General features: G+C 46.2%; 1 protein-coding gene across 1 annotated transcript in view; it reads left to right on the forward strand.

Annotated features, from left to right (window-relative positions):
• The window catches only part of PCID2 (PCI domain-containing protein 2), a 71,182-nt gene extending 45,753 nt beyond the window's left edge, over positions 1–25,429 (forward strand). The window contains exons 11-15 of the mRNA XM_084595377.1: positions 9,616–9,689; positions 12,601–12,726; positions 13,806–13,872; positions 19,300–19,356; positions 25,247–25,429. Of these exons, the coding sequence (XP_084451503.1) occupies positions 9,616–9,689; positions 12,601–12,726; positions 13,806–13,872; positions 19,300–19,356; positions 25,247–25,336 (414 nt within the window). The 3' untranslated portion in view covers positions 25,337–25,429. The remainder of the gene's footprint in view (positions 1–9,615; positions 9,690–12,600; positions 12,727–13,805; positions 13,873–19,299; positions 19,357–25,246) is intronic.
• The last annotated feature ends 1,368 nt before the right edge of the window (positions 25,430–26,797 follow it).

The raw sequence follows: 26,797 nt of genomic DNA on the forward strand, positions 1-26,797 counted from the left end.
CGCTGCGGCATCGCCATCACCATCGCTGGTCTCCGGCGCCCATCTCGCTCGCGCTGCAGCTGTGCCCTGCAGCTGGTAATTCGATCCTGCTGTGCCCGAATTACTGCCAGCGCTAGACGTTCCAACCAACCATTAAATCCACATTTCACTTGGTGGAGGTCAATCTGAGGTTCCCTGTACCCATCTCGCCCTGGAACTTCGCAGCAGAACATTGACTACCCCAATGACGGAGCCGACTTCATTGCACCTGCCTCCGCCCGTCACCTGTACAGGTGCGCTTCGTCAACGGGACCCGGCAACCTTCAGTGGAAGCAGCGATGACGACGTCGACGATTGGCTGACCACTTACGAACGGGTCAGCCGTCACAATAACTGGGACGACAATCGTAAGCTCAATAATGTCATCTTTTACTTGAGCGACATCGCTAATCTGTGGTTTCGAAACCACGAGTCGGACTTTGCCACCTGGGCGAATTTCAAGACTAAATTTTCCGATGTCTTTGGCCGCCCCGCCGTCCGAAAACTCCGCGCGGAACAGCGTCTTCGGTCGCGGCTGCAGCTGCCCGGTGAAACGTTCACCAGTTATATTGAGGACATTGTTGATATGTGTCGTCGAGTTCACCCGACCATGACCGAGGCCGTTAAAATATGTCATGTCCTCACAGGAATTGATCACGGCGCTTTCCACATGCTCATCGCGAAAGGCCCTACTACAGTCAAGGAAATCTATGACCTCTGTCAAAGCTACAACGAGCTCCGGAAGGAGCGTGGTTTGATTCGCCAGCCTCATACATCACTTGCTGGACTAGCCGCGGAGAGGGAGTCATCTAGCCTCTCTGAAGACATCAAGGCTTTTGTACGCCAGGAAGTCGCGCGACAACTGTCCCTGCAGCCATATGTTAAGGAGTCGTCAACAACTGGCCTTGTTCCGGAGCTTCGCCATGCAATCCAGCAGCATGTATCTGAAGTCCTCCCTAATCCTGTTCCTCAATCAGCTCCGGTCGCACCCTCAATGCCGGTCCGGCGTTGCGCCACTGAGCTACGCTCCAGCATTCGCGCCGGCTCCTCCTCAAGTATTGCGTCGCACGTATGCCGAAGTCACTTCAAGTCCACCGCCTGAGCCAGCATATGCCTATGCTTCGCCCCCCATGCGGTCCGCACCAACAGCTTTTGCTCCCCCCTTGCTTCCGACACGATCTCCATGGTGCACTTCAGACAACAGGCCTATTTGCTACCACTGCGGCATCCCTGGGCACACTACACGCTACTGCAGGCGCTGAATAAATATGGCCTTTGCTGCATGGCCTGCGCCACCTTATTTGGCCCCCCAGTTCCCAGTCCCATCGGGTCCTCCAACAGCACCCCCTGATCATCCGGACTTCCTCCCTTGTCGTTCGCCATCACCACGTCGCCGCGCCATTTCGCCAATGCGCCGACGACCCGCTACCCAGCCGGAAAACTAACCGCCGCAGTTCGCGAGGCACGAACTGCGTATTCAACAGAATTTCAAAGTCCTCGTCTTAATCCCGCGAATGTTATTCCTGTCATCATTGAAGGTGTTCATACTCTTGCGCTCGTCGACACCGGTGCCGCTGTATCAGTTATCAGCCAAAAACTCTGCCGCTCCATCCGAAAGGTGACTACGCCTCTCGAGGGACTATCGCTTCGTACCGCATCCGCTCACAGTATACAGCCGACAGCTATCTGCACTGCTCGCGTCGTCATTGCTGCAGCCTTGTACATCATTGAATTCGTCGTTCTCCCCACATGTTCTCATGACGTCATTCTCGGCTGGGATTTCCTGTCCCAGCATCATGCTATCATTGACTGCGCCAGTCCTCAAGTATAGCTCATTGAATCGAGTGATGCACCGTCTGATGCCCTGCTCCACGAGCCGTGTCCTCGTTTTGCGACCAAACTCCTCGTAGCACATGACACAACCATCCCACCCGTCAGCGCTGTTCTGGTTCCCCTCACTGCCTCTTTTACCACCACCGCGACAGTCCTCTTTGTGCCCTCTAACGTTGTCTGCCGCCGCCGCCACTTACCGCTGCCGTTTGCCGTCCTTGACATGAAAAACGGCGCTAGCACACTTCTGGTAGCCAATCCTCTTCCGTCTCCCGCTATGTTGATCGAAGGGGAGTGCCTCGGCCGCATCGAGCCCGTGGGCCTTCTGTTCGCCTTTGATGATGTGTCATTCCCTGTTTGCCAAGTTGACGCCTTGACTGCAACTCGTGTGGCTTCAGATCCGCTACAGCGGGACCTTTTTGACCATTCTGTGGACAGTGCTCTAGAACCGCGCCACCGCGAGCAACTTCTTGACCTTCTACACCAATTCTGCGCCTCCTTCGACATTCCGCAATCTTCCTTGGGCCGCACGACGACCGTTTCCCACCTCATCGACACTGGCGCTCACCCACCTCTCCATCAGCAGCCGTATCGTGTGTCCCCCACTGAGCGCCGTGTTATTGCCCAACAAGTCGATGACATGCTGCAACGTGGAGTAATTAGAGAATCCTGTAGCCCATGGTCGTCTCCTGTGGTCCTAGTTAAAAAGAAAAATGGCTCCATACGATTTTGTGTTGATTATCGCCGCCTCAACAAAATCACTCGTCGTGATGTGTACCCCCTCCCACGAATCGACAATGCCCTAGACTGCTTGCAAGGTGCAGAATTCTTTTCCTCACTCGATTTACGCTCCGGGTATTGGCAGGTGCCCATGGCAGAGGCGGATCGTCCTAAGACCGCCTTTATTACTCCAGACGGACTTTACGAATTTAATGTTATGCCATTCGGACTCTGTAACGCCCCAGCCACATTTGAAAGAATGATGGGCACTGTACTGCGCGGCCTGAAATGGAACATCTGTTTATGCTACCTCGATGATATCGTCGTCTTTTCAACAGACTTCCCAACCCACCTGACTCGACTTCGCCAGGTCTTCACCTGCCTAACCCGCGCCGGTCTTCAACTGAACCTCAAAAAGTGCCGCTTCAGTGCCCGCCAGCTCACAATACTCGGACATGTTGTGTGCAAAGATGGAGTTCTGCCTGATCCTGAGAAGCTCCGCGCCGTTGCTGACTTTCCGAAACCGACCACTTTGAAACAACTGCGAAGCTTCGTGGGCCTCTGCTCGTACTTTCGTCGTTTTGTTCGCAATTTCGCGACTATCATAGCCCCCCTTACACAGCTCTTGAAAGGCGCCCCTAACCTCCCCTCTTGGTCGCCAGCCTGCGATGATGCATTCGCGACACTGCGCAATGTTCTGACGTCACCGCCAATCCTTCGCCATTACGACCCTGCTGCACCTACAGAACTTCACACCAATGCCAGTGGTGTCGGCCTCGGCGCCGTCCTCGCCCAGCGCAAGCCTGGCTTCTCCGAATACGTTGTCGCCTACGCAAGCCGTGCTCTTACCAAAGCCGAGACCAACTACTCCGTTACCTAAAAGGAGTGCTTAGCAATCGTGTGGGCTATAGACCTCCTTCACTCCGGCTACGTCACGAAAATGCGGTGGCGCTGTCGTCGTTAGTGACTTTCGCCTGGTAGGCAAAACAACACTTCTGTCGCTTTGCCTACCGTGATTACGCGATGGCTTGCTGCTGCCGGGAAATGCAGAGCACCATGCCGACTTATGGCGTCGCTATGACATGTGCTGAAAGGCACACTAGAGGAAGTTTAGTAAGCTTGCACAGGTTTCTTGCCCTACAATGGTCGCCGTAAACAGTGGTGGGCCGCCGCGGTGAAGCGCCAAGGCTGGCTACCGATGCCTGCTCATCGAATATGCGGCAAACACTTCGTCACGGCTAAGCTGGAGCTTATTCACCTTTACGCCAGAGCGGTCTACCGGATTAAAGGTCGCGAATAACTCGGGTTTGGCCTTCTTACGACGCGTGATGGGATCTTGGTACTGTTTTAGTGCCGGCGCGGGTGCGGGTGCGCAGGTAACATATGTAGACGAGGCCGTCATATATATGTTGTAATGCGTAGGCCTGTTTCTTTGTTGGAGCATGCATAGATGTTTTACCTATGTAAACTGTTCCTGAAGCCCGTTTTTTTTTTTTTTTTTTTTTTTTTTTTTTTTTTTACTTTGGTAATTGTATGTATGCGCAGTGAGCTGCTACGCGAGAGATCAGTGTTGCACTCCTCGATCCGTGGTATATATATGTTGCATAACCTTGGCCGCGTTCACGTCAAATTATTTTAATCTACTTCCTGATGAACATTCCCACTTCACGTTGGCAGCTACTAGTCAATTGGGTTGGAGCTGCATTTTTTTATTTATGCTGAGTGCTTTTATTTGTATTCACAGCGGTTGATTGCGAATGCGAGTTGGGAGGGCTTATCCTACATTAACGCGGCCACAGTGGCCGAGACCGAACTGGGCCGCCTTAACTACGGAACCACGGGTGAAAGTACAAACGACCCCAGAAAAGAGGTCCCCAGAAGATACAGCTCCGAAAAAGAAGGTCCGTGGAATATACGGCCCCGGAAAAAACTTGCAGAAAGGTCCCCTCAGGAAGCGGCCCCTAGGAAAAAATGTCACCGAAGAAATTGACTGAAAATCTGCCCAGAACCCACTTCGCAAAAAACTGAACATCTTATTGGATGCCTTTTTTTTTTTTTAGAATAGATATAACCATTGTCGGGGCACTGGGTCATCTGGGTGCTTTACACATTTACAGGAACTGGAGAAGGCTTGGTGAGAAAGCATTGCGAAAAAAAAAAAAAAGAACCCCACCACTATATAACATCCAGCGAGTATTATGCAGTGCATAAGTTGTCAGTTTCCAAGCTGGGAAATATCTCTCTTTATTATAGGTCTAATCACCCGGGTAATATTACACATTCGAGAGACGTGCTTGTCCTCGACCGCACAAATTTCGGCGCCATAATGATTTTTTTTTTTTTTTTGTAAACGCATGGCATCAGTACCATGTTTTGCAAATTTCAAGCGGACGGGTAGAAAGAATCACTGTAGCATACATTACTGCGGCTATAGACACGAGGAAACTCAGTCTACGCCTTTAGTAAACAGAACTACAAAACGTGAAAAAAAAAAATAAAACGGCGGGGTTCAAGATATAAATAATGTTCAAGCTAAAATCACAAACGCAGATGTAAGATAAGAACAGTAAAAGTTGATTAGAATGAGCGCTATTCATCGCTGATAAGCCAAGCACCAGGCAAGGCGAAAGCTCGACTTTGCAGTACGTTTGATTCCATCTGTTTGGGGACGTTTTATCTGGGGCCATTTTTTCTGGGACCATATTTTCCTGGGACGATTTCGCCGGAACCCACGGAACCACAGCGGCCGCTGCAGCTCGTAATGGTAATGGAAGCTTTAAGCGTGACTACCCGGGATAAAATTGCTGGCATTAACGACGCCAGCCGCCCACGAACAGAGCAGATATAAAAGAAGCGCCGCTTTGTGATTTCAACGAATTGGTACGCAAATCCGTGCGGTGTCAAGACTACTGTTGCCGTGCTGACCTAAATCATCCTAACCATACAGCCACTCGACGCTAGCGAGGTGCTTCGTGCTTATCAAGAACGCTCATCTGCCGCTCGGTGTGAAGAATCATCCGATAACGCAATGATGCTTCGAGCGGACTATTTCGTACGCGGTTTGCGCGCGCTATTTATGGCGAGAAAAATCACCGTCAGCTTACTCGACTCAAAGTAGTTGTAAGCATCTGAAGCTTTGTAATTCTCTATACGTTCCGCGCCTAATTTTCTGGGAGAAAACAGCAAATAGATGTCAACGTCGGTCATTTTCTCTGGCTGGCAGCAACGCTTCTCTTGGGCGCCTTGAACCCAATCTCCATCGGTACGGCGTGCGGGTGCGTACGCTGCACGCCGTGTACGTTTCAATGTATCGTATTTGTCCTCACCGCTGAGGCTCACGAAATACTAGCACATGGTCATTTCGTCTGCCAAGAAAGCGCCTACAGATCACAATAACACGGCCTTGGCAAGCTTAGCCACAGTGCCGCGGCCGCGGTCGTGCTTTTTGCCTACCGTGGGATCGCTGACGAGAGCAGCGCCACCTCGATCGTCTTGTTTGTTTGCAAACATGAAGGAGGTCTATAACGAAGTTCCGCCCTTACTTATATGGCCACTCCTTCGAGGTAGTTACAGATCATCACGCTCTCTGCTGGCTCGCGTCTCTCAAGGATCCGTCTGGCCGTCTCGGGCGCTGGGCTCTCAGGCTTCAGGAATACGACATCCGTGTAGTGTACCGCTCTGGCCGCAAGCACTCTGACGCCGACGCTCTTTCTCGGTCACCGGTGCGCTCGCCTAGCTCATCTTCCCCTCCTCAAGCCTCTTTGTCAGCACTCACCATTGAGGATATGCCTTTCGAGCAACGACAAGATCCTTGGGTTTCTAACCTGCTAGATGTCCCTGGCACTACTTCCGCGGCTATGCATCCTCGGGCACTCCGCCGACAGGCCTCCCATTTTACCATTCGGGACGGCCTGCTCTACCGAAAGAACTACAACTCAGATGGCAGAAAATGGCTTCTTGTCATTCCGCGCCACCTCCGCTCCGAGGTTTGTGCCCACCATCACACTGACCCGCAAAGCGCTCATGCTGGCGTCCTGAAAACCTATGATCGAATTCGTCAGAGGTATTACTGGCGGGGAATGTACAATTTCGTACGTCGTTACATTCACTCTTGTACCGCCTGTCAACAACGCAAGATTTCTCGCCACCCCGCTGGCCCTCTCCAGCCTTTACAGTGTCCAGCCGTTTGATCGCGTGGGAATCGACCTCTATGGTCCGCTACCATGCAGTGCCGCCGGTAATCGATGGGTCATCGCCACCGTCGACCACCTGACCCGTTATGCGGAGACTGCTGCACTTCCCGCGGCGACAGCCCGAGAGGTAGCCCATTTTCTCCTGCACCACTTCATTCTTCGACACGGCGCCCCTTGTGAACTACTGAACGATAGAGGTCGTGTCTTTCTTTCCGAAGTAGTCCAAGAGCTCCTGTTGTCTTGCAAATCGATACATCGGGCTACAACCGCATACCACCCGCAAACCAATGGCCTCACGGAGCGTTTCAACCGTACGCTTGGGGACATGCTCGCAATGTGTGTTACATCTGAATCTGGGAGCTCCAACTGGGACCAGGTACTGCCATTCGTAACATTCGCGTACAACACTGCCACCCAAGCAACAACTGGTTTTTCGCCCTTCCTTCTCTTATACGGCCGTGAACCATCTTGTACTCCGGACACAATTTTGCCATACCATCCAGATGCCTCTGAGTACAATGCTTTGTCCGATATTGTACAGAAGGCTGAGGAATGCCGTCAGCTAGCTCGCACGTTTACCTCCAACACTCAAGGCTATCGCAAAGATCAGCATGATAGCGATACCCCTGCTCCGACGTTCCTGGCCGACAGCTTCATTTGGCTATGTGTTCCTGCCACCAGCAAACTAGAAACGAAATACCACGGACCTTATCGTGTCTTGGAACGCACATCCCCTGTAAACTACATCATCGAGCCAGTCACCCCTTCTTCCGACCACCGCCACCGCCACCGCGGCCGTGAGGTTGTCCATGTTAGCCGCCTCAAGCCGTATTACAACCTTCTGGTTGTCTCTTCTCCATGAGTCGCCAGGATGGCGACTTCTTCACGCGGGGAAAATGTAAAGAAGATGAAGAAGAAACAACGCTGCAGCATCGCCATCACCATCGCTGGTCTCCGGCGCCCATCTCGCTCGCGCTGAAGCTGTGCCCTGCGGCTGGTAATTCGATCCTGCTGTGCCCGAATTACTGCCAGCGCTAGACGTTCCAACCAACCATTAAATCCACATTTCAACATATATATATATATATATATATATATATATATATATATATATTTACACACACAGTTAAACCTCTGTTACAAACCTAGTCCCATCATAGACGCATCACGCGAGCCGCAGCAAAGATGGAGGCTGCTGCCCCAGTCGTGCTGCGCTATCAATGCAAACGTGAAACATTTTATGGCTTGTATATGTACTTCAAATAATTCTGATTTACTGTAAACACTTTCAAAATATTTTTCCTTACAATTGATTCCTAATCTGGTTTTCATTTTCATTGTTCTTTTGGATCTGCACACAGAAACTGAATACAACGAAAACCTAGATGTAACAAAATATCGCGTATGTTTTACAATTTTGTTTTACAGTTTTCTTATAACCAGGTTTAACTGTGTGTATATATACACACACACATAGATTTTTGCCTTTTCATAAGTCATGGTAGGCTTTTCCTTGAGGTGGTTGTCTGCCTGCTTTTGAATTCATGTTAGTCTCGGAATGAATAAGCCCTAATTGTGAGCTTCCATATTGTATCAGAAAAGGCGAATTTGGTACATGTTGAAGAAGGGCAGTGAAAGAGCTCAGCTTGGATGGTGAAAAAAAAGAAATTTTAATTGTTACATCTTGGGAGCTGAAAGTTGGCATTGGAGATACTAAAAGGAAGAATCCTACTGGCTTTCCTAAGCCTGGTTGTGGGCAACACAGTGACTTGAGGCATCATTTGTTTGAGAATGGGTCGGATTTACATCCTACCCTTCCCAATAATTTTTGCTGTGATCTTTTTTTATGTGAAAGGGAAAGGATCAAGGAACTCCAAACAGCCAAAATAATGAGTACTTTTTTCTTAAAATTTTTATTTTTTCTACCACATGTCGTTTATGGGACGCAATAAGAAATGTAACGGCTTCCGTCTGTAGCTTCCCTTGTGGATCCTTGTTCGCATACACGCACTTTGATACTTGCTTTGGCCTGAGTTAAAACATCACTGCACGTAGGTTTCACCGACGATAATGCTTTTCACGAATTCCTTAATTTGTGCCTCTTTGTTTTGCACATACTCGTTAGATAGTCATCACCTATTGCATTATATGAAAGTCCACCTGGCACAGATATGAAACCCTGATTTAAGCAAGCTGTAGGAAGGTGCCTGCATGGCTTAGGGTTAGAGTGTCTGACTTGGGATCGAAGGGCTCAGAGTTCAATTCCCGTCTAACCCTCCTGTCTCAAAGGAGCTACTTAAGCTGGCAGCTCCTGCCATGTCCCGTGATCTCGCAACGTCACACAACCTGCCAACCAACGCCTGCCAGAAAAGAGCTCGGAATTTTTCACTCACAATGCCGGAAACGCTAGATTTTCTGCAGGAGGCCATTATAATGCTGCTGCATTAACCACTGGCTCCAGGAGGACGGCGTGCTGTCCTTACTCCTGAGCTTTTAGAGAAGGCCAAGGAGGCTTACATTTTGTTTCGTGATATACGGACTAAGCAGAATGTATATGTACTCTGCACTAAAAGTGATCATTCTCAATTTAAAATGGAAGCCTGCACAGTGAAGCAGTCTGGTGTGAAGCAATTGCAGTGTGATTAGCCCCGATACCAAAGGAAAGGTGCGCATGCGCACGGTGGCCTTGTGAAAAAGGCGGATTATGTGGCTGCATGAAGAGAATATTATGATGTCCATACTGACGTCGTGCTTTTCAAGTGTCCATGTTAGAAAACTCTTGGCTTCGTTGGATGCTTGCTTTGGCTCCTGTTGTGGCTCTTTGCTTGATCGGGCATCCTCTCTCTTTTCCCAGGGCCACATGCCCAGTGAGGCCCTCTTGCGCAAGTATGACCTGATGCAATTCGCGGAGGTGGTGTCTGCCGTCACGTGAGTTGCAGTAGCTCCTTTGTTCTGACCCGCAACTTTCCACTGATTGTCAGGCAGAAGCCAGAAAGCATATTGGAAGGAACCCTATCCGATTTGAAGTGCATTTTTTTTAACCTTGTGGTTTGAAAAGCCAAGGGACAAGGAAGAAGACAGGCACGACGAGTGCTGGACATCAAGTAGAGTTTGGTTTGGCAACTTGGTAACCACAGGATAGATAGGCATCTGGTGCATCACTGGCATGTGTGTGCATGCAGTACTGGGCATAGAAAGTAAAAGTAAAAATAAAGAGAAGGTAGGAACCTCGAGGCAGCAATGCCACCTTTCTACTGATATTTCCATTCACTCCCAGGTATTTTGAAGCTTTAACCAGTTCATAAGAATCAAAAGTGATGAGGAAACATAGAAGTGACTGGAACTGAATCTCTCTTCTCTGCCCTCTTTTGTCATCCTTGTTTTATTGATGTGCTTTTTTTTCAAGGTGGCTAACCCTTTGGTTCACACCAGAGATGTTAACACTAAGCAGTTGAAATGGCTAAGAGGTTCATGCCTGGAGTGACTACTTTTTTATAGTCCTGTAATTCTGCAAAAAAAATCACCTTTGAGCATTTTTCATGGCATTACATTCTAGCAGTTGAATTCTCATTTCTTATGCCATTGTCATTGCAGACATGACTAGGAACAGCAGAACGATGGGGAAGGAAATAATTTATTCACTTGAACTGTCTCAGTAGCTGAAGCATGGTAACAAATGAATTTCTGACCTACTTACTCCCCTACCTGCTCAAGGACGCATATCAACCATGGCTGCTCTGGCAGCAGCAGCAGCAGCTCACAGAATTTAATGAGGATAATCACAGTTACTGATGCCTTTTCAAAGCGAGTGTTTTTAGTGTTAACACCTAACAGTTGTAGCTTTCAAACAATACCTGACGCCCATTATGAGAGACTTCTTCTTCAGATCTCTTTGATCATTTCAGTTTGGAAACTCCGCTTCGAAAAGTGACTAGTTTTAATAGTATGCGCTTTTCTGGGGCTAAACGGGACGGGGTGCTATCTATAAGTGGCTTGTAAAAGCTTTCTTCCTTCATCGCCATTACTTCCTGAGAAGTGATTCCTTTCTTTTATCTCTTAATTATCTCTACAGCTGTTATATCAGAAAATGTTGTTCCTACTGCATCTATTCAGCTGATTTTATTGTCAAGTGGTTGTGCATTTGTCAGCAATCTTAAAGTTTGCAACTTGGACACAGTTTACTGGAATAGCCACTGGTGTTACCACAAAACGTAAAGAGCTGAATTTTGACCGACTTGGAATGCCATTTTCTTTTTATATATAAGCTAATGGGAAGCTTCGTAACTGATAATATTAATTCTTTTTGTGGTAGTGAACCAGGGCTTTGAGGTATACATCCTTTGAATAAGGGAGTATCAAGCACCACCCAACACTAAATTGCAGTCACCAGTTTTGATTTTTACTTTAGTAAAGACACCTTTGAGACATGCTTCAAAACTGAGCTTATATAGTTATTTCGTGTGCATTTTATTGTGAATTCTTCATTCTCAGTTGTTAAAAATTAAAATTTTTCTGCTGCAGTAAGCTAGGGGCCCAGTTGTGTCTCATATTGCACTGTATTATTTTGCTGTTTGAAATGCAATGAATATTTATGTGTTCTGACTGGCCCTTTCACCGCTAAAATAGTTAAAGCAGTTTTGAGCCTCTGTGTTTTTAGAGCGCAGCTCTTTGGCGTCCGTTCCTGGGTTTCGCGTCGGCGTCCGCCTCGTAACCAGCTCCGCCCCCCTTTCATCCCCCCAGCGCTAGCAGTGACCGACTGATACCGCTGGATGCCGCTGACGCCGCTAGAAAGTCAAGATAATGTGACTGCATAGAACACACCCCCCCCCCCTGTTCCTGTGTGGCGGATAGGGTGCTCTTCAGTTGCCGACCGGTTATTTCACGTAGGCCCCGGCACGTCGACGAATACATGACCACCGTCCCACGGCTAGACCTGGTTCTTGGCGCTGCGGAAGCGAGGGTATCATATTGTTTGCATCGGCATCAGCGGCGTTGTTCCTGAAACCAACTCCGCAGCTTGGGTTGACTCACTATCGGCGTCAGCAGCATCAGTCAGTCGCTGCTATCTCTTCCCTCCTCCCTTTATCGCGTTGTCCGCTTGCTGCGCGCGCTTCTGCCCCCATCGTTTGCCGCTGGGTGTACACGCCGCCCCCCTCCCCCCTCTTCCTGCGAGTCTCGGGTTGTCAAAGCGCCGGCTCGAACTTAATTCCTTTCTTCGCTCCTCCTCCAATGCAACCCCTGTGCGGTGGCAATCAGAGAGCCAGATCGGTGGCGGCGGATCTGTATATGTGCACCGCCCGAGCCGAAATTGCCGCTGCCGTTCGCCACTGCGAAATTATCTGCCAGTTCTTTCTGAGCCATGAGCGAGACGACCGGTGGAAGTCCTCCGGCTGCTGCTGCTGCTGCTGCTGCTGCTGCTGCTGCTGCTGCTGCTGCTGCTGCTGCTGCTGCTGCCGCCGCCGCCGCCGCCGCCGCCGCCGCCGCCGCCGCCGCCGCCGCCGCCGCCAGAGCAGAGGGACCAAGTCGAACATATATCAGTCTATTTCTCCGACCACAAAGCTTCCTTCACGACTGTCAAGAACTGTTAGTGGAGTCTTTGTTAAAGGAATACGTGTGAAAAATAAAAAAAAAAAATTCTGTGATAGCGCATACATGTGTTGCTCGATTTCTTTGCCTCAATCTATCGAAAAGGTGAAACAGCTTATTTGCTGCGCTCAAATTTCGCATTAGGAAGTAACGTAATCGTCGGTAACTTTTTTCTTTCATATTTTGCTGGCTGTTGTCATAATGAAAGCAGGCACGCTGTGTGTTCTATTGACGACCTTCCTTGTCACCCCAGGGAGGGCAACCTGACGCGGCTGGACAAGGCACTGGCGTCCAATGAGGAGTTCTTCATTCGGTGCGGCATCTACCTCATCCTGGAGCGGCTCAAGGTCATCACATACCGGAACCTCTTCAAGAAAGTGTACGTGCCCCTCCCTAATGTCTCTTGCTCCAAGGCCTTACTACATTGTGCCACACCTGCACGTTAAAGGCCAAACCACGAAGCAGCGTTTCTTTGATGTAGAGTCAGTCTCTTGGCTACGGGCATAACAAGAGGCAAAATTCCAATGCTTCATGCGAGGCAGCATAGGGAGACGCAGACACCTAGCGATTCCTGATGTCGGCGTCTTTGCCAGAAATGGCTTGTTAAGATTGCTGGGGGCTGTTGGCAAGCCACATATCTGCAACGACTTCCAAATTCATGTTGCTGTACCAGTCACAGGCCATGCGAATTTTTAAAAATTTCTCTTTCTTTGCCCATCGCAAGCTCTGTACGCACTGCTGGCTGGCTGCTTCTGCACGGCAGGCGTGCTTCTTAAAGAGCGACCAACTATGGGCAGGGTATAATTTGATCCGTGATCTCTCTATATTTACATCGTTAGATTCTAGTTTATGTACCTTCGTTAATTTGGTTGCCCTCCTCTGTGGGCATCTGGTAACAAAGCCAGTAACCAAAACACTGATACAATTTTGGGCAAGGGCTGCTTTGTGGTTTAGTCTTTATGTGATGGTGTATCATCTCTTTATAAGGGAAAAAGAATAGCATCATTAAATATTGGAAACTGGAATACTTAAAAATTTGGCATATTGATATATTGATTGTAAAGACTTGGGGCCAGTTTTCTATCATTCATTGTTGTCGGCAATTTATTCGGCCAAGGTATAAGACTGTTAGTATATATATGTTCTCATGAGCTGCATCTGCATTCTTACTTGAACTTTTTTTTGCTTGCTGCACGGTCATAAATTAATTTATCACTTTAACTCCATAGTTCATGTTTTTGCAATTTTCGACAAGTTCAGATGTTTTGTTGCCCGTTGCCTGAACGACGTTTCGCTGGTTTCTATCAACATCCTGAAAGCTTAAAACTGATACAGGTCACTCTGTAGACTCTGAAAATGAGCTGAAATATTCTAAAATAAGTTTTGTTGCTCTCCTGCGTCGGGAAACGCAAGGACAACCGATCGAATACCTGCTTTTTTTTGTCTGTGCTCCCACAGTTACCTGCTGCTGAAGACGCACCAGATTCCAATCGAGGCATTCCTGGTGGCCCTGAAGTTTATGAAGGTGTGGCTTCACTTTATATTCATTGCTGTCAGTTTGCAGCATTGGTTGTTCGGACCTCACTGCTCAATAATGTGGTGTTCATGGTAAAACACCTCCCACATATGAACCCAGGGCCTCTGACTCCTAAGCCCCTACTAAAACTAAAGCTGTCTTTAGCTTCATAGGACAATAGTATCCAAGTCCAAGGTACAGGGTCTCGAAGGGCAAAGAAACCAAGGATCTAAAATTCAACCAGAATAGTCATAGCTTCAGGCTTTTGTGGTCTGAAAGATATTGTAAAGACAAACTGGGCTTTGTGCTCATTTAATGAGCACGGTGAGTTTATTGAACCTATATTTACATAGGGGTGGGATAAATTCCGGCATTTTGTTTCTGCCAACCTATTTTTCTAAATTGTAGAAATTGATAAAATGACCTTGCTTTCATAAGAATTTGGTAAATAATTAAATAATTGGAATTAGAAATTAAATTTAATTGTCTTAAAGTAAAAAATCAAATAATTAAAAATTAATAAAAATTGGTAAAATAATTTGGGCAAATGCTTTCTTCTACCAAGCCTTGCTCTTTAGAGCACACACGACTTTCAAGGACCTGATCGTGTGGATCTGTTTGGGCGCACACTCGCTGAACCTTAATGCCCGGAGAGCATGAATCTTGAGTCCTCAACAAAAAAATCTAACAAAAATTTATATTGGTGCAGCGCAGCTGTGTATCAGCTGTATTGGTCCCCTATCAGTCTGACAGCAATTTGCATCATTCTAACACATCTTGTGTTTGCTCTATAGGTCCTCTATTAGTTGAACAGCACAAGCTACAATGGACAAGAAAAGAAGGGACACAGGACGAGCGCTGACTCGTAACTATAGGGTTATTGACTAAAACATTCATTTATAAAGGAACAACCAGAGGAAACAGCACAAAAGCCATGGAAACACAACACTGAAAACCTCACAGACATGCTCGTAAAACCGTCAAGAACTCCCAAGAAAAGCAATCTCCCTATCGCAAAGGAAAATTGTTGGTTTGCTGACGCAATTCTGTTGGTCATTTGCGACATGGAAAGCCTCGACAGCTTCCCTAGTCGTTTGATCTCTGTGGGTGTACAGTATACACGTGTGTGGTTAAAGAATGCAGTGCACTCTTCCTTTTTCATCACTTTACACTCCTAGCAACGTTTACCCAGATGTGAAAGGTCATTCTCATTGTTTAAATTATTCCTGTGTTCCTGTAAGCACTTGTTAAGGCACCGCCCGGTCTGACCAATGGGAAGGGCTCCGCGGGAAAGGAAAACACTGTAAACAACATTTGTTTTACAGGCCACAAACTTATCCCTGTACGCAACACCACATCCTAATTTTTGGCCTCTTCTTTTCTTTCATTAGCAGGGCATAGCTTTTTGAGCTTGACGGGGGCTGAAAGAAACACGCCAACATTATGTCTGCTTCCTACGTTATTTAGTCCAAGGAAGACTATGTACATGTGGTAAAACAGCAACTTTCTTTTTTTTTCAGACTGTACATTTGTCGCACACGGAGCGGCCTCACGCTTTAAAGACTGAAGTAACCAAGAGCATGCCCTAGCTATCATTTGGTCTTGATATCTAATTGAATCCCACTTGGGTCATTCTAAATAGGTAAAAAATAGCATAATTCCTGCCTACAAAGTGCTCTGACTAAATCATGCCATCACGCCATTGAAGATAGCTTCCGGGCCCAATTGTTTAAGGTTAAGTATGCTGGATATCAAGAACAAATGACAGTCAGGGCATGCTCTCGGTTACTTCACTCCTTAAAGCGTGAGGCCGCTCTGCATGCGACAGATGTCCAGTTTGAAAAGAAAAAGAAAGTTGCTGTTTTACAATATGTACATTGCGTCTCCCATCGACTAAACGACGTAGGAAGCAGATATAATGTTTGCATGTGTCTTTCAGCCCCCTTCAAGCTCAGCTATGCCCTGCTATTGAAAGAAAAAAAGAGGCCAAGAAAAGAGTAGGATGTGGCGTTGTGCACAGGAATAAGATTGTGGCCTGTAAAACAGGTGTTGTTTACAGTGTTCCCCTTTCCCGCAGAGCCCGTCCCATTGGCCAGACCAGGCGATGCCTTAACAAGCGCTTACAGGAACAGGAATAATTTAAACAGTGAGAATGACCTTTCAAATCTGGTTAAACATTATCTGGAGTGTAAAGTGGTGAAAAAGAAAAAGTGCACTGCATTGTTTAATCCCACACTTGTACGTAGTACTGTATAACTGTACACCCACAGAGATCAAACAACACGGGAAATTGTTGAGGCTTTCCATATCGCAAAGGACCAACAGAATTGCATCAGCAAACCAACCATTTTCCTTTGCGATAGGGAGATTGCTTTTCTTGGGAGTTCTTGACAGTTTTATGAGCATGTCTCTGAGGTTTTCAGTGTTGTGTTTTCATGGTTGATTGTTCCTTTATAAATGAAGGTTTTAGTGAATAAGCCTTTAGCTGCAAGTCAGCGCTCGTCCTGTGTTCTTTTTTCTTTTCTTGTACCTTGTAGTTTGCGCGGTTTACGTTATGGATGAAATAAGCACGTTTCAAACACTAGAGCACAATGTATTTGCGGCCTATATCTCCTTTAGTCTGTTGCGATTTCGCGCCAGTCTCAGACTGAGCGATACAAATAATTTTAAACAGCAGCCGTAAGACCACTCTTTAAGCTGTGAGGTTTGGTTGGGTATGTTGCATGCAGGACTTGCCGAGGCCATTTTGTTATAGATGTCATAAATGTAGATTGAATTTGAATCAGATTTTCTCAGGATTTTGTGCCTTTTGCTGCTTTACAAACATCAATACAGTAAACTCTCATTAATTCGGTTTTCAAAGGATCAGACGAACTGTTTGAGTTAACCGAAAGATTGAATGGACCCAAACAAGTCCTGAAAACTGTTTGCATCACACAGTACAGTAAACCCTCGTTATCTCGAAGTTGTAAAATCCAGAAAAAATTTCGGGATAAGCAGAGTTTCAAGTTAAGCAAAATGCCAAAAATTTCTGGCGACAATCCCTGGCGATCAGTCGCGCGCCGCCGTCGCAATGCCTGTCGTTGCTGCTGGTGCACACCACACGGAGCGACGGAACTCTGCGACAGAGGTGCGTTTTCAGTGTTGCTTTGTTACTGCCGCCTCGTCATTCGGTCAGGGGGAGTACAATTACACTGTATCCTGTTTCGAACTCTAAACAGCATGACGTACGGTAAAACAGTGACCAATTTTTTTGTAACACATCGCGTGTAAAAAAATATAAAAAGTCGCAGCTCAGCGGTGCGCTACTACACTGCAATGCAAGCATTGACTTCCTCTTGCTCCTTTTGAAAATTTAAAATATCTAGCCACACTAGCCTTATTATTTTCTTTTACTACCCTACCAAGCTTTTACTGATTTGTCTCGATGCACTCATATATGCACGCATCAGACGAAGTGAGTGTCTGCAGGTTCTTCGCTCAAACCGGAATAGGAAAACCAAGTTCATTTGCAAAAAAAAAAAAAAAAAAAGAAAAAGAAAAAAAAGAAGAAAGCCAGACGGAAATTGAGTAGCCCGAAGCCTTCTGCAATTGGGTGCCTAGAGAGCTGCTTCTGGGTGATATGCAAAATTTTCTACAAACCCAGAACCTGAGTTTAACAGCGACAAGCAAAATGCTTTGGCGGCCCTCGGCCCGTCATGTTCGTCGACGCTCCACTGCACAAAGGCAGCTTTTGTAGTAAACAGATAAGAATTCTCAGGAAAAACTCAACATTATAATTGTTAAAGGAAGAACTGGGTAATGCTTGCCCGCTTCGCGTTGGCATTTGGCCCGACAAAAGCGTCCTCGAGCTGCTAAACGCGTCGCATAAGCCGTTGGTCGCCGCCGCTGCATTTAACTTTGTTGCGGATACCACACATACAGCAAAAATCAGTCAACACTTTGTGCACATAGAGCGACAAAACAGAACCACACAGTCACTAAATTGCTCTTGCCGGTATGCACGTGCGGAGGGCAGCTGACCGAACCACGCCCGATAAGACCCATCAGCTCCCGCGCGCGATCAGCGCTCACGTGACTGCTCCCAAGGCGAAAAACGGCTGCGTCCGCGGAAATTTTGTATTCGCTCTTCGAACGTGACCGCGCTTGGCACTTAGTATAATAACAAAGCGCTCGCTCGGAGCCCCTATCACTTTTTGGTGATGACCTCTGCCTTCGGTCCTATTGGTCAAAATTTCGAGATATCCGCATAACACCCGAAAAATGCTTCGAGATAAACGGGAGCTAATACATAGCACCTATGGGAGGTGAAAGTGCAGCGTGGAAATTTTTTTACTTAACCGATTTTTCGAGATATGCGAATTTGTGTTAACAAGGGTTTACTGTAATTTTATGCAGTGTTAGCACAGTGAAGCACGCAGTATGATGAAACTGCGAGCGTCCAGCATGCACGAGGGCGCGACTTGAATGAAGAAAGGGAAACTGAAACTATGCGACAGCTGTATTGCTGCATTTCAGAAATGAGGAGCTGCTGATTGCCGTCGTGCTTGCCATAGCACGCATGACTACTGTTTCGTGCAACTGATATTCACGGAGGTCTATTTCTGTTATCAATGGCTGCACGCGTCATGCTTCGATGCGATCGCCCCTCCGAATTAACCGGAGCAAGCCTGCCTCATATCTGAATTAACGAGCATCTAATGCTATAGACTTACATGGTTGCCAGCGGGGGCTACGCTCCTTGTTTGAATTCTAATTTCCCAATTAACGAGGGTCGAATTAATGAGATTTTACTGTATGGCCAAGAAAAAAAAATGTGATGGAAGGCAACTCCTGCCTTTTTTTCAGCCTCCTTATATTTCTAAAACTTCCATAGTATGTCCTCCTCAGTTTTGTTTTGGTTATTTGCACCAAATTTCACAGTGACACGGTATTTTACTGCAGCACAAGTGAAATTTAAAATATTTTATTTCGTGAGCTTGATTGGAGAGGCTTGTACGAGAAACCCTGGGCATGTGACATCACTGGATACACAGCCATCTGTATTCACTCTACATTTGCTACATCACAAAATTTTGAACAGAATTATGAAGTTGCTTTTGGTCATTTCAGACAAATAGTGAGCTCAGCTGTCACCTGCAGTCAGTTTAGCCAATCAACACATACACAATACGTTCGTGGCTGTGTCCATGATGTCATAGGTTTGTACCATCTAATGACATCATAGATTAATCTAAACCTACTTTCAGTTTGTTTCCTGGCTTTGCTTTTTATTAAAGGCTTCCAATTTATATTTTGAATTTTGTTTTTTGTTTTATACCAGGTATCATAAACAATGTGACATGATCATGAACCCAGAATGTTTAAAAAACTGCCAAAGTTGGCCAGTAAGTGTCCCTTAGAAAGCTACATGGGCTCACGAACCTCCTCCCTTAGGTGGACGATGTGGACATGGATGAACTGCAGTGCATCATTGCCAACCTCATCTATGAAGTGAGTCTGAAAACCTGTCTTTTGTTTCTGTGCACACATTTTTTTTTTTTTTTTCCGTTGCACAGAATTGAACCTGCGCAGTGAATTCTGGGTGCAGAATGTAGGCATTCGCAGGTCATTGTCTGTAATACCTTGAATGTAGATGCATGCCCAAGGTGCACCCAGTGACTTGGTTTATCTTGGAGCCAAGTGTTGTGTGGACTGCATTGTGTGTCCAAGGAGCCCTCAATACACTTGGCAACAGCTTTCACGGTAATAGAGGGTGGGCTGAGCATCCATAGCTGTCTCGTTCCGCCAAATAGTTTGGCTGCATGGCAGTGCGTCTGGCACTCCGCCACAAATGTAGCCGGCGCCATCTACGAACACTCTTCATAACAAGATGCACCTGGTTAATTCCTTGCAATCTAGAAAACTACTTTTTTCATGTCTTTTCGATTTTGAGATTGTGTAAAAACAGTGCAAAATTTGGATGTAATGGAACTGAGAAAAGACCGCAATGTTTCTTTATGTGCAGGAATTTGTTGCATGCATTTGTAAAGTGAAAGCCTTACTCGCCTCATTAGTGGCGTGACCAGGAAGGGATACGAAAAAAAAACATCATGATTTTCTATCACAATTGCGATGCAACCACCCTTTTTGCAGCGGTCTGAATGGCACCGTACCACTTCGCTTTCCGTTTAGCATCCATTCGCTAGTAAAGCTGGAGGCTAGTTTGCAATAGGAATTCGAAATGACAGCATAACTACTTCCTATTGCATGCCATTTGTGAGAAGCTTCCGCTGAGAAGTGAGACAGACATGGAGGCTAGTTTGCAATAGGAATTCGAAATGACAACATAACTGCCTACCTCCTATTGCATGTCGTTTGTGAGAAGCTTCCGCTTAGAAGTAAGACAGACAATGTGCCTTTTCTGTCCTCAAAACCAACCAATTTTCACGTCAGGGAAAGCACACTTTGCCAAACTCTGTTCCAGCCTCTCAATGCTAAACTGCCAAGAAAAACCATGCCACATCGTGCCAAACACTGTTTTTGCATGTCTTTATCAGTTTAAAGCAGCTAACATTTTATTCTGCATCTTATTTGCTATCTCTGTTTGGTTTCCATTGCTTCTTAGTGTGAATTGTTGTAATTCCAATTGGTGCAATGATAAGGGTTGCAAAATCTGTACAGACTGCTACATTTGCCTTTCATGTCAGTTCATTTTTTTTTATAGTACTTGAAACTTTTCTGTGGTTTGGCTAGATTTTAAATAATGGAGCACTAGTTAAATTAACTTTAGCAAGTTGATTTTGTTATCACTTTTGTTACATGGAGTCTACAAATACACTCACCACAGTCGGGGCCACATTGGGGCATTGAGAAACTTCATATTAACAAGGCCCATAGCATCCAGGTTTAATGTGTGTGGGCAGTAAGTGATCTGTATTGACAATAGATCAAGTTTTAACAGAAACATTTCGGCATTTAGGGACTGTACTGAGGGCACATTTAGACTCCGCAACAGCTTCGTAGCTCCATTGTCGGAAAAGGCTGTTGCGGAATATGAGAGGCGTTCATAAAGTTTGTATTATCAGTACCATAAATTTATAAAAGGCGCTTGAAAGAGGCATCGAAGTGAACGTGCACCCGTCGACTTTTAGCTAAATATATTAAATGTACAGTACTATATAATATTGCTTGAGCATCAAACCAACAATGGCAGCTTCCATCAAAAACCTTGAAGTGCTCCCAGTTATCCGCTTTCAGTATTTAAATGGACGCCATTCAAAGAAAATGCAGTTCAGGCTGAGCTATTAGCAGTGTGTAGCGATGATGCCTCAGTTGATAAGAATGTCATTGAATGGTACAGATGATATTAACTCGGGTCAGACAAGCCAGGATGGCTAAGGACGAGTCGCAAACCATCGCTCGATAGTGAACCATTTATTACTCTGAGAGCATGGGCTCTAGTGCTCGCTGACCAGCAGGTAACTGTGGAATATATATAGTGTAACAGGCTAGTGGGAGCGCAGGCTTCTCAATAACCTGCGCGCGATGAAGGTTGTCACGCAAAATATGGACATTATGAATGTCCCTTGTGTGGAATTAGGCGACCGTCAGCTCTTGCTGTACACTAACACGGCTGTCATTGTTCATTCTGGCCAGTGGCTACATTTCTACCGCATGCCTACGTCCACATTTCAGCCATCCACAGGCCATAGGATTTCATTGGAAGCAACGCGTTTCCTTGTCATGACCACCTTTGCCTCAGTAGTCAAGGGGATGGGTCACATTCCCTTTTGAAATGCAATAAAACTTCCACTGCTCACTTCACTGCAACCATTAGGGCTGTCTGCTAGAAATTTGTGCAGTCAACTGACTTCTTGAAGAATGCAGCCAGTGCCTCATTCATTGCTTCTTTTTCTGCAGTCAGTGAGTACGCAGATGTGTTAAAAGGCTGATGACATTGCCTTGTGAAGTAGCTCAGGGGATGAACTGCAAAGGATTAATGACCTCGATACACACAAGACAAAGGTAATGTTCAGCAGCATCGGGATAGAAAAGCAGTTTACAATAGGTAGCGAAACACAAAGTGGTACGCGAATATGTCTATTTAGGACAGGTTACAGGTAGTAACCGCAGATCCGGACCATGAGCACTCGCAGATTAAGACTAGCAGCTTACTGGTATCGCTCAAGAGGAAAGTGTACAACAGTTGCATGTTACTTGTACTCACCTACGGGGCTGAAACGTGGAGGCTAATGAAAAGGGTTCTACTTAAGGTGAGAACAACACAGAGGGCTATGGAAAGAAAAATGGTAGGTGTAACATTAAGAGATAGGAAGCGTGAAGAGTGGGTCAGAGAAATAACTCGAGTTAATGGCGTTATACTGGAAATCAAGAAGAATGCCATTGCCAGAATGGGCATAGGCGGGGCATTTAGTGCGAAGAGAGGATAACCAGTGGTCGCTTAGGGTAGCAAATTGGATTCCGAGGGAAGGAAAGTTTAGCAGGGGTCAGCAGAAAGTTGGGTAGGTGGATGAGGTTAAGAAGTTTGCAGGAATCAAGTGGATGCAGCTAGCACAGGACCGGGTTAATTGGAAAAATATGGGAGAGGCCTTCGCCCTGCCGTGGGTATAATCTGGTTGATGATGATGATGATGATTTAAAGGCAATCAGAGCTAAAAGTTCAAAAGACTAGAGTTGTGGCTTGCTTTATGGCCAGCAGCCCTTTAGTTTTCATACCCAAATGCATCCCTGATAAAACTGAAATATGTAGACCATTTGCTCTACAATTTGCTGTAAGTGAAATTTTAAGTGGGCTGTAGCATGCATATTGCTGACACGCTGTCCCATTATATGTGCCATGATATGTGCCATCAGAAACAGCAGAGAGGCCAGATCTGACATTTGTCTCAAAGCTGCCAGATGCACTAACGAAACAGGGATGCAGCATGGACAGCCAGCATCAGGAAACAGACCTTAAGGAGTGAATGACTATTCTCTATGCCCATCATCCCACATGCAACAATCTGGTGCTGTGGATTCTTTTTTGGTGTTCACTGTACTCCCGGACAGCTTTTTCTGGCTATGCAGCCAAGGCTACGGGGGAAAGGGTGGAGGGGGCAAAGGTTATGTCACGGTGTTACTACACCATGTAGTTCTTGCGCATCTGGTCTCAGTTACAGTTTCGGTTTCAGTTCCACCTTGACTTGAAATGATAACTTTTGAGCCGCCAAAGATGCAGAAAATGACTTCCTGTAGAATACTTAAGGCCTAAGTGAGTGTAAATTCGTGGTTAGTAAATATCATGCGCTGCGTACGTTGCCAAAGCGAGCACATTGCGAAAGTGTGCAGAAACCGAGGGGGTAGACACTGCAGAAGCAGCTGATGTACTCTTCAGGAGATTCTCGACAGATGGCACAACCATCACGTTTGTTCGACGTACAGTAGTGATTTTAAAATGCACTACATTAATTAACATTTTACGCTGTTCTCTTGTAGTGCAGTCATGATATATTACAGTCAAACCCGGATACTATATCGAACTCGAAGTGGATCACGAAAGAGTTCAGTACTATATATTGATAATTCAATATACAGAGATCGGCTTGAGACTCCACTGGCGATCGTGAAAAATGATACCGTATTTGTCACATAATCAACCCACTCGCATAATGAACCCACCTTGTACTTTTACCCTCGAGAGTTTGAAAAAAAAAAAAAAAAGCGTTAAGGCCGGTTCAGGACATTCTGTCTGCCACGGGCTGAGCTGGCTCGTCGGCGTATGCATACTGCGTGCTGCTGCGAACGAAGACAGGAGAGAGAGAGAAAGGTCAGCAGAAGAATGGCCACCCTTGCACTTCGCTCTATCGTGTTTTTCCCATCTCCTGAGCACCACGGCTGCATTGGTTGAGTCTGCTCCGTACCTGCCTTTGCCAGATCGGTTCCCTCGTTACTTCACGCACATGGTGTGCTGGCGCGCGACAAATGATCACCACAGATTTGCACGCCTTTGGGGAAAGCACGTGGCGCTGCCCTAGACCAGCCGTTGCCGCACTGTTCCCTCTCATTCCTTCCGCGCGTGGCTTGAAAACGTCACGCGGCAAACGGCCGAAAGGGATGCGATCGGCTTTGGGGAAGGTGCATCTTTCAGTGCGTCACTTTATCACTGAATGTGATATATCTATAAAGGTGTACTTGAAGGATACAGTAACAGCGCAAAACCGAAGCAAAAGCAAGACAGACAGCGCTTGTCCTGCGTCTGTCTTTCTTGTGCTTTGTCTCAGTTTTGCACTCTTACTGTATCCATCAAATAGTATGCACCATCTAGTCCAAATGAACATTCTGTTAAACTATAAAATTGTGCTGCTGCTTTTGGGATTAGGTTCTTTTGTGTTGCTGCTAATGTTGCCCCCATCTGCTTTAAGAACAGAACGAAGCCATTGCTCTTAAAGGGCCACTGTCCAGGGAAGGCCCTTTTAAGCAAAGGAGCCCAGTGTTTCGATCAGGTACCGAAGATAGTCTGTGCAAAATGCTACAGTGACACGCGCGCCGCAAAGCATCGAAAATACAATTCAAAGCTATCTCATGCTCTCCTCCGGGAAGCCAGATTCCCCGTTTCCTGCGCTGGCTCGACGGGCCACGATAATGACGTACGTACCGGGAACGACGTCAGTTGGTCCGTCTCGCTGACTGACGGGAGAAGGATGGGTGTCTACCGCTCGCAGCGCGCTTTTCCCTCGCCATGGCCAGGCTGAATCCAGCGGCGCGCGCTTCCTCGACCGTTTCTTTTTTTTTTTTCGCGCTCGCGGAGAGCCACGCCCCACCTCCCGCCAAACGCGGAGGAGGAAGGGGAATTTGTATTGCGGAGGCTAGACGACCTCGGGCAGGAGAGTGAAAAACCTTTGCGAGGGAATGGAAGGAGAGAGGCATGACAGAATTGGGTGATTGCGGTGGCTGTAACTGCGTTATTAGTTACTCTTTTCAAAAACATTTTGCGGCCTTGCGTTCTAGGGGCGAAGTCTCACAGTCACCGGGGAAGAAAATATTTTCGACCGGAGGGTGGACAGTGGGCCTTTAAGTGGTCTCATTAGGTCAATAATTAACTAGACTTCTTTTCTCTCTGTGGTCTAGTGCTATAGGGTGATTAGCTTATTAAGGTCATTGCATTTCACTGCTCTCAGTGATAGGTGCAGGAAGTGCAACTACCAGGGACAGGGCATGGTAACTGATGCCGTCATCATGTGTGAATCATATCAGCCATGCACAGAAGGGGCAAACCCATGCCAGCCACAGCACAGCCTCATGGAAATGCAGAAAGCAGGCTCCTGTGCACATTTTATTGTAGGATAGGCTTGTGGCAATGAGTATAGAATCCACAGGTGGTGTTTACTTTATCCCTGTGCAGGGCAAGATCAAGGGCTACATCTCCCTGCAGCACCAGAAGCTTGTTGTGAGCAAGCAGAGTGCCTTCCCTCGCCTATCCACCCTGAGTTGAACTACCTGTGCCATCGGATCTGTGCTGTCTCTACACTGCCGCCACACTGTATAAATGAAAACACAATTAAACACGAGTTCATTGTTTCTTAGAGTACTTCTTAATTGAGCATTCTTTTGAGCAGTGTAGATTATGGACAACATAGAGAGGCGGGAGGACAGCTTTATATGTAGTATTCAGAAAGACTGTGGTGTGGCGTTCTCATGGAAAATTTCTGGGAATTAATTATTCTGTCACCTTACTGCTGACTGCTGCGATGTATTGCCCTGGAGAGATACACGTCATGCACAGAATGTAGAGCAAGGATGTATAGTCACTCTGATTTAACTCTTGAAAACTCCAACTTGGCACTCGAAAGACTTGAAGGACATTTCCTCAAATGGTGCAGCATTTGAATTGAGAGGTGACATTTAGATGGGAACTCAGAATCGGAATGGAGAAAGGGGCCAAAACTTCACCTCAAAGAAGCCAGAAAAGTCAACTGCAATTGCATTAACTGACTGTATTTATTAAGGGTCTGCAAACAAGAAAAATATTGAATACAAATCAAATATTTTTGTTATCAATTTATGTTCGGAAAATTGGTAATCTGAATTTTTCAAATATATTCGATTATCACCGAATACACCGAAAATTTTCAAATTTACCGCAGCTTCCCACCACTGCGCTTTCTACCACAATGCTTGCGGTGCAGCCTCCCTAAAAACGACGGGGCCATTGTGTCAAGAGAGTCTTCCCAGTAGTGTGCGCAAAGTGAAATACCTAACGAAGCCGGGAAAAAGTTCTCAGTTCGTTTTCATATCAAATGCAGACAGTGGTTGTGCAGGTGTTCATCGGGTGAAACTAGTAGGCTGAAAATGGCTTTCAGCTCTTTCTTTTTATACCCTTTCGATAATTAGAGTTTTCATTTAATATGGGCCTCTCCTAGTCACTTGAAGGCCACATTAACAAGAATTTACTGTGTTCAGCAACAATATGACAGCTCCAAATGTTCCATGCAGGTCCTTTCTGTACGACAAAAAAAAGATTACACAGAATCTTGTATAAAATTTACACTATTTTCAGTAGAGTATGCACTTGTTTGTAATTCTAGCTTAATTTTATTTGCGAATATTGTGTGAATTCTGAAATGAACACGATGACCAGACCAATGTTTGTGATTTTTTAAGTTTCCATTTCTTTCTCTTTTTTTTTTTTCTGATATTCGAAGGCACTTTTTTTGCCATATTCATATTCAAAGCATATTCGAAAATTTAAATATTTGCACACGCCTGGTATTTAAATACACAATAGTAAGTATATACCTGTTTTTGTGTTGTATATTCTTATTAATTCGGGTCAATTAAGGGGAAATGAGGGTGCTTGTTATAATACATGAAGGAAAGAAGCGAACAGTCGGCGAGGCCAAAGAAAGCGTTGGGGATCGTACTTTTATGTCTTTTTTTTTATTGTTTGCTTAGA

Source organism: Amblyomma maculatum, chromosome 2, assembly GCF_055883805.1.
Source record: "Amblyomma maculatum isolate TAMU_Amacu chromosome 2, ASM5588380v1, whole genome shotgun sequence".
In the NCBI taxonomy this organism is placed as follows: domain Eukaryota; kingdom Metazoa; phylum Arthropoda; class Arachnida; order Ixodida; family Ixodidae; genus Amblyomma; species Amblyomma maculatum.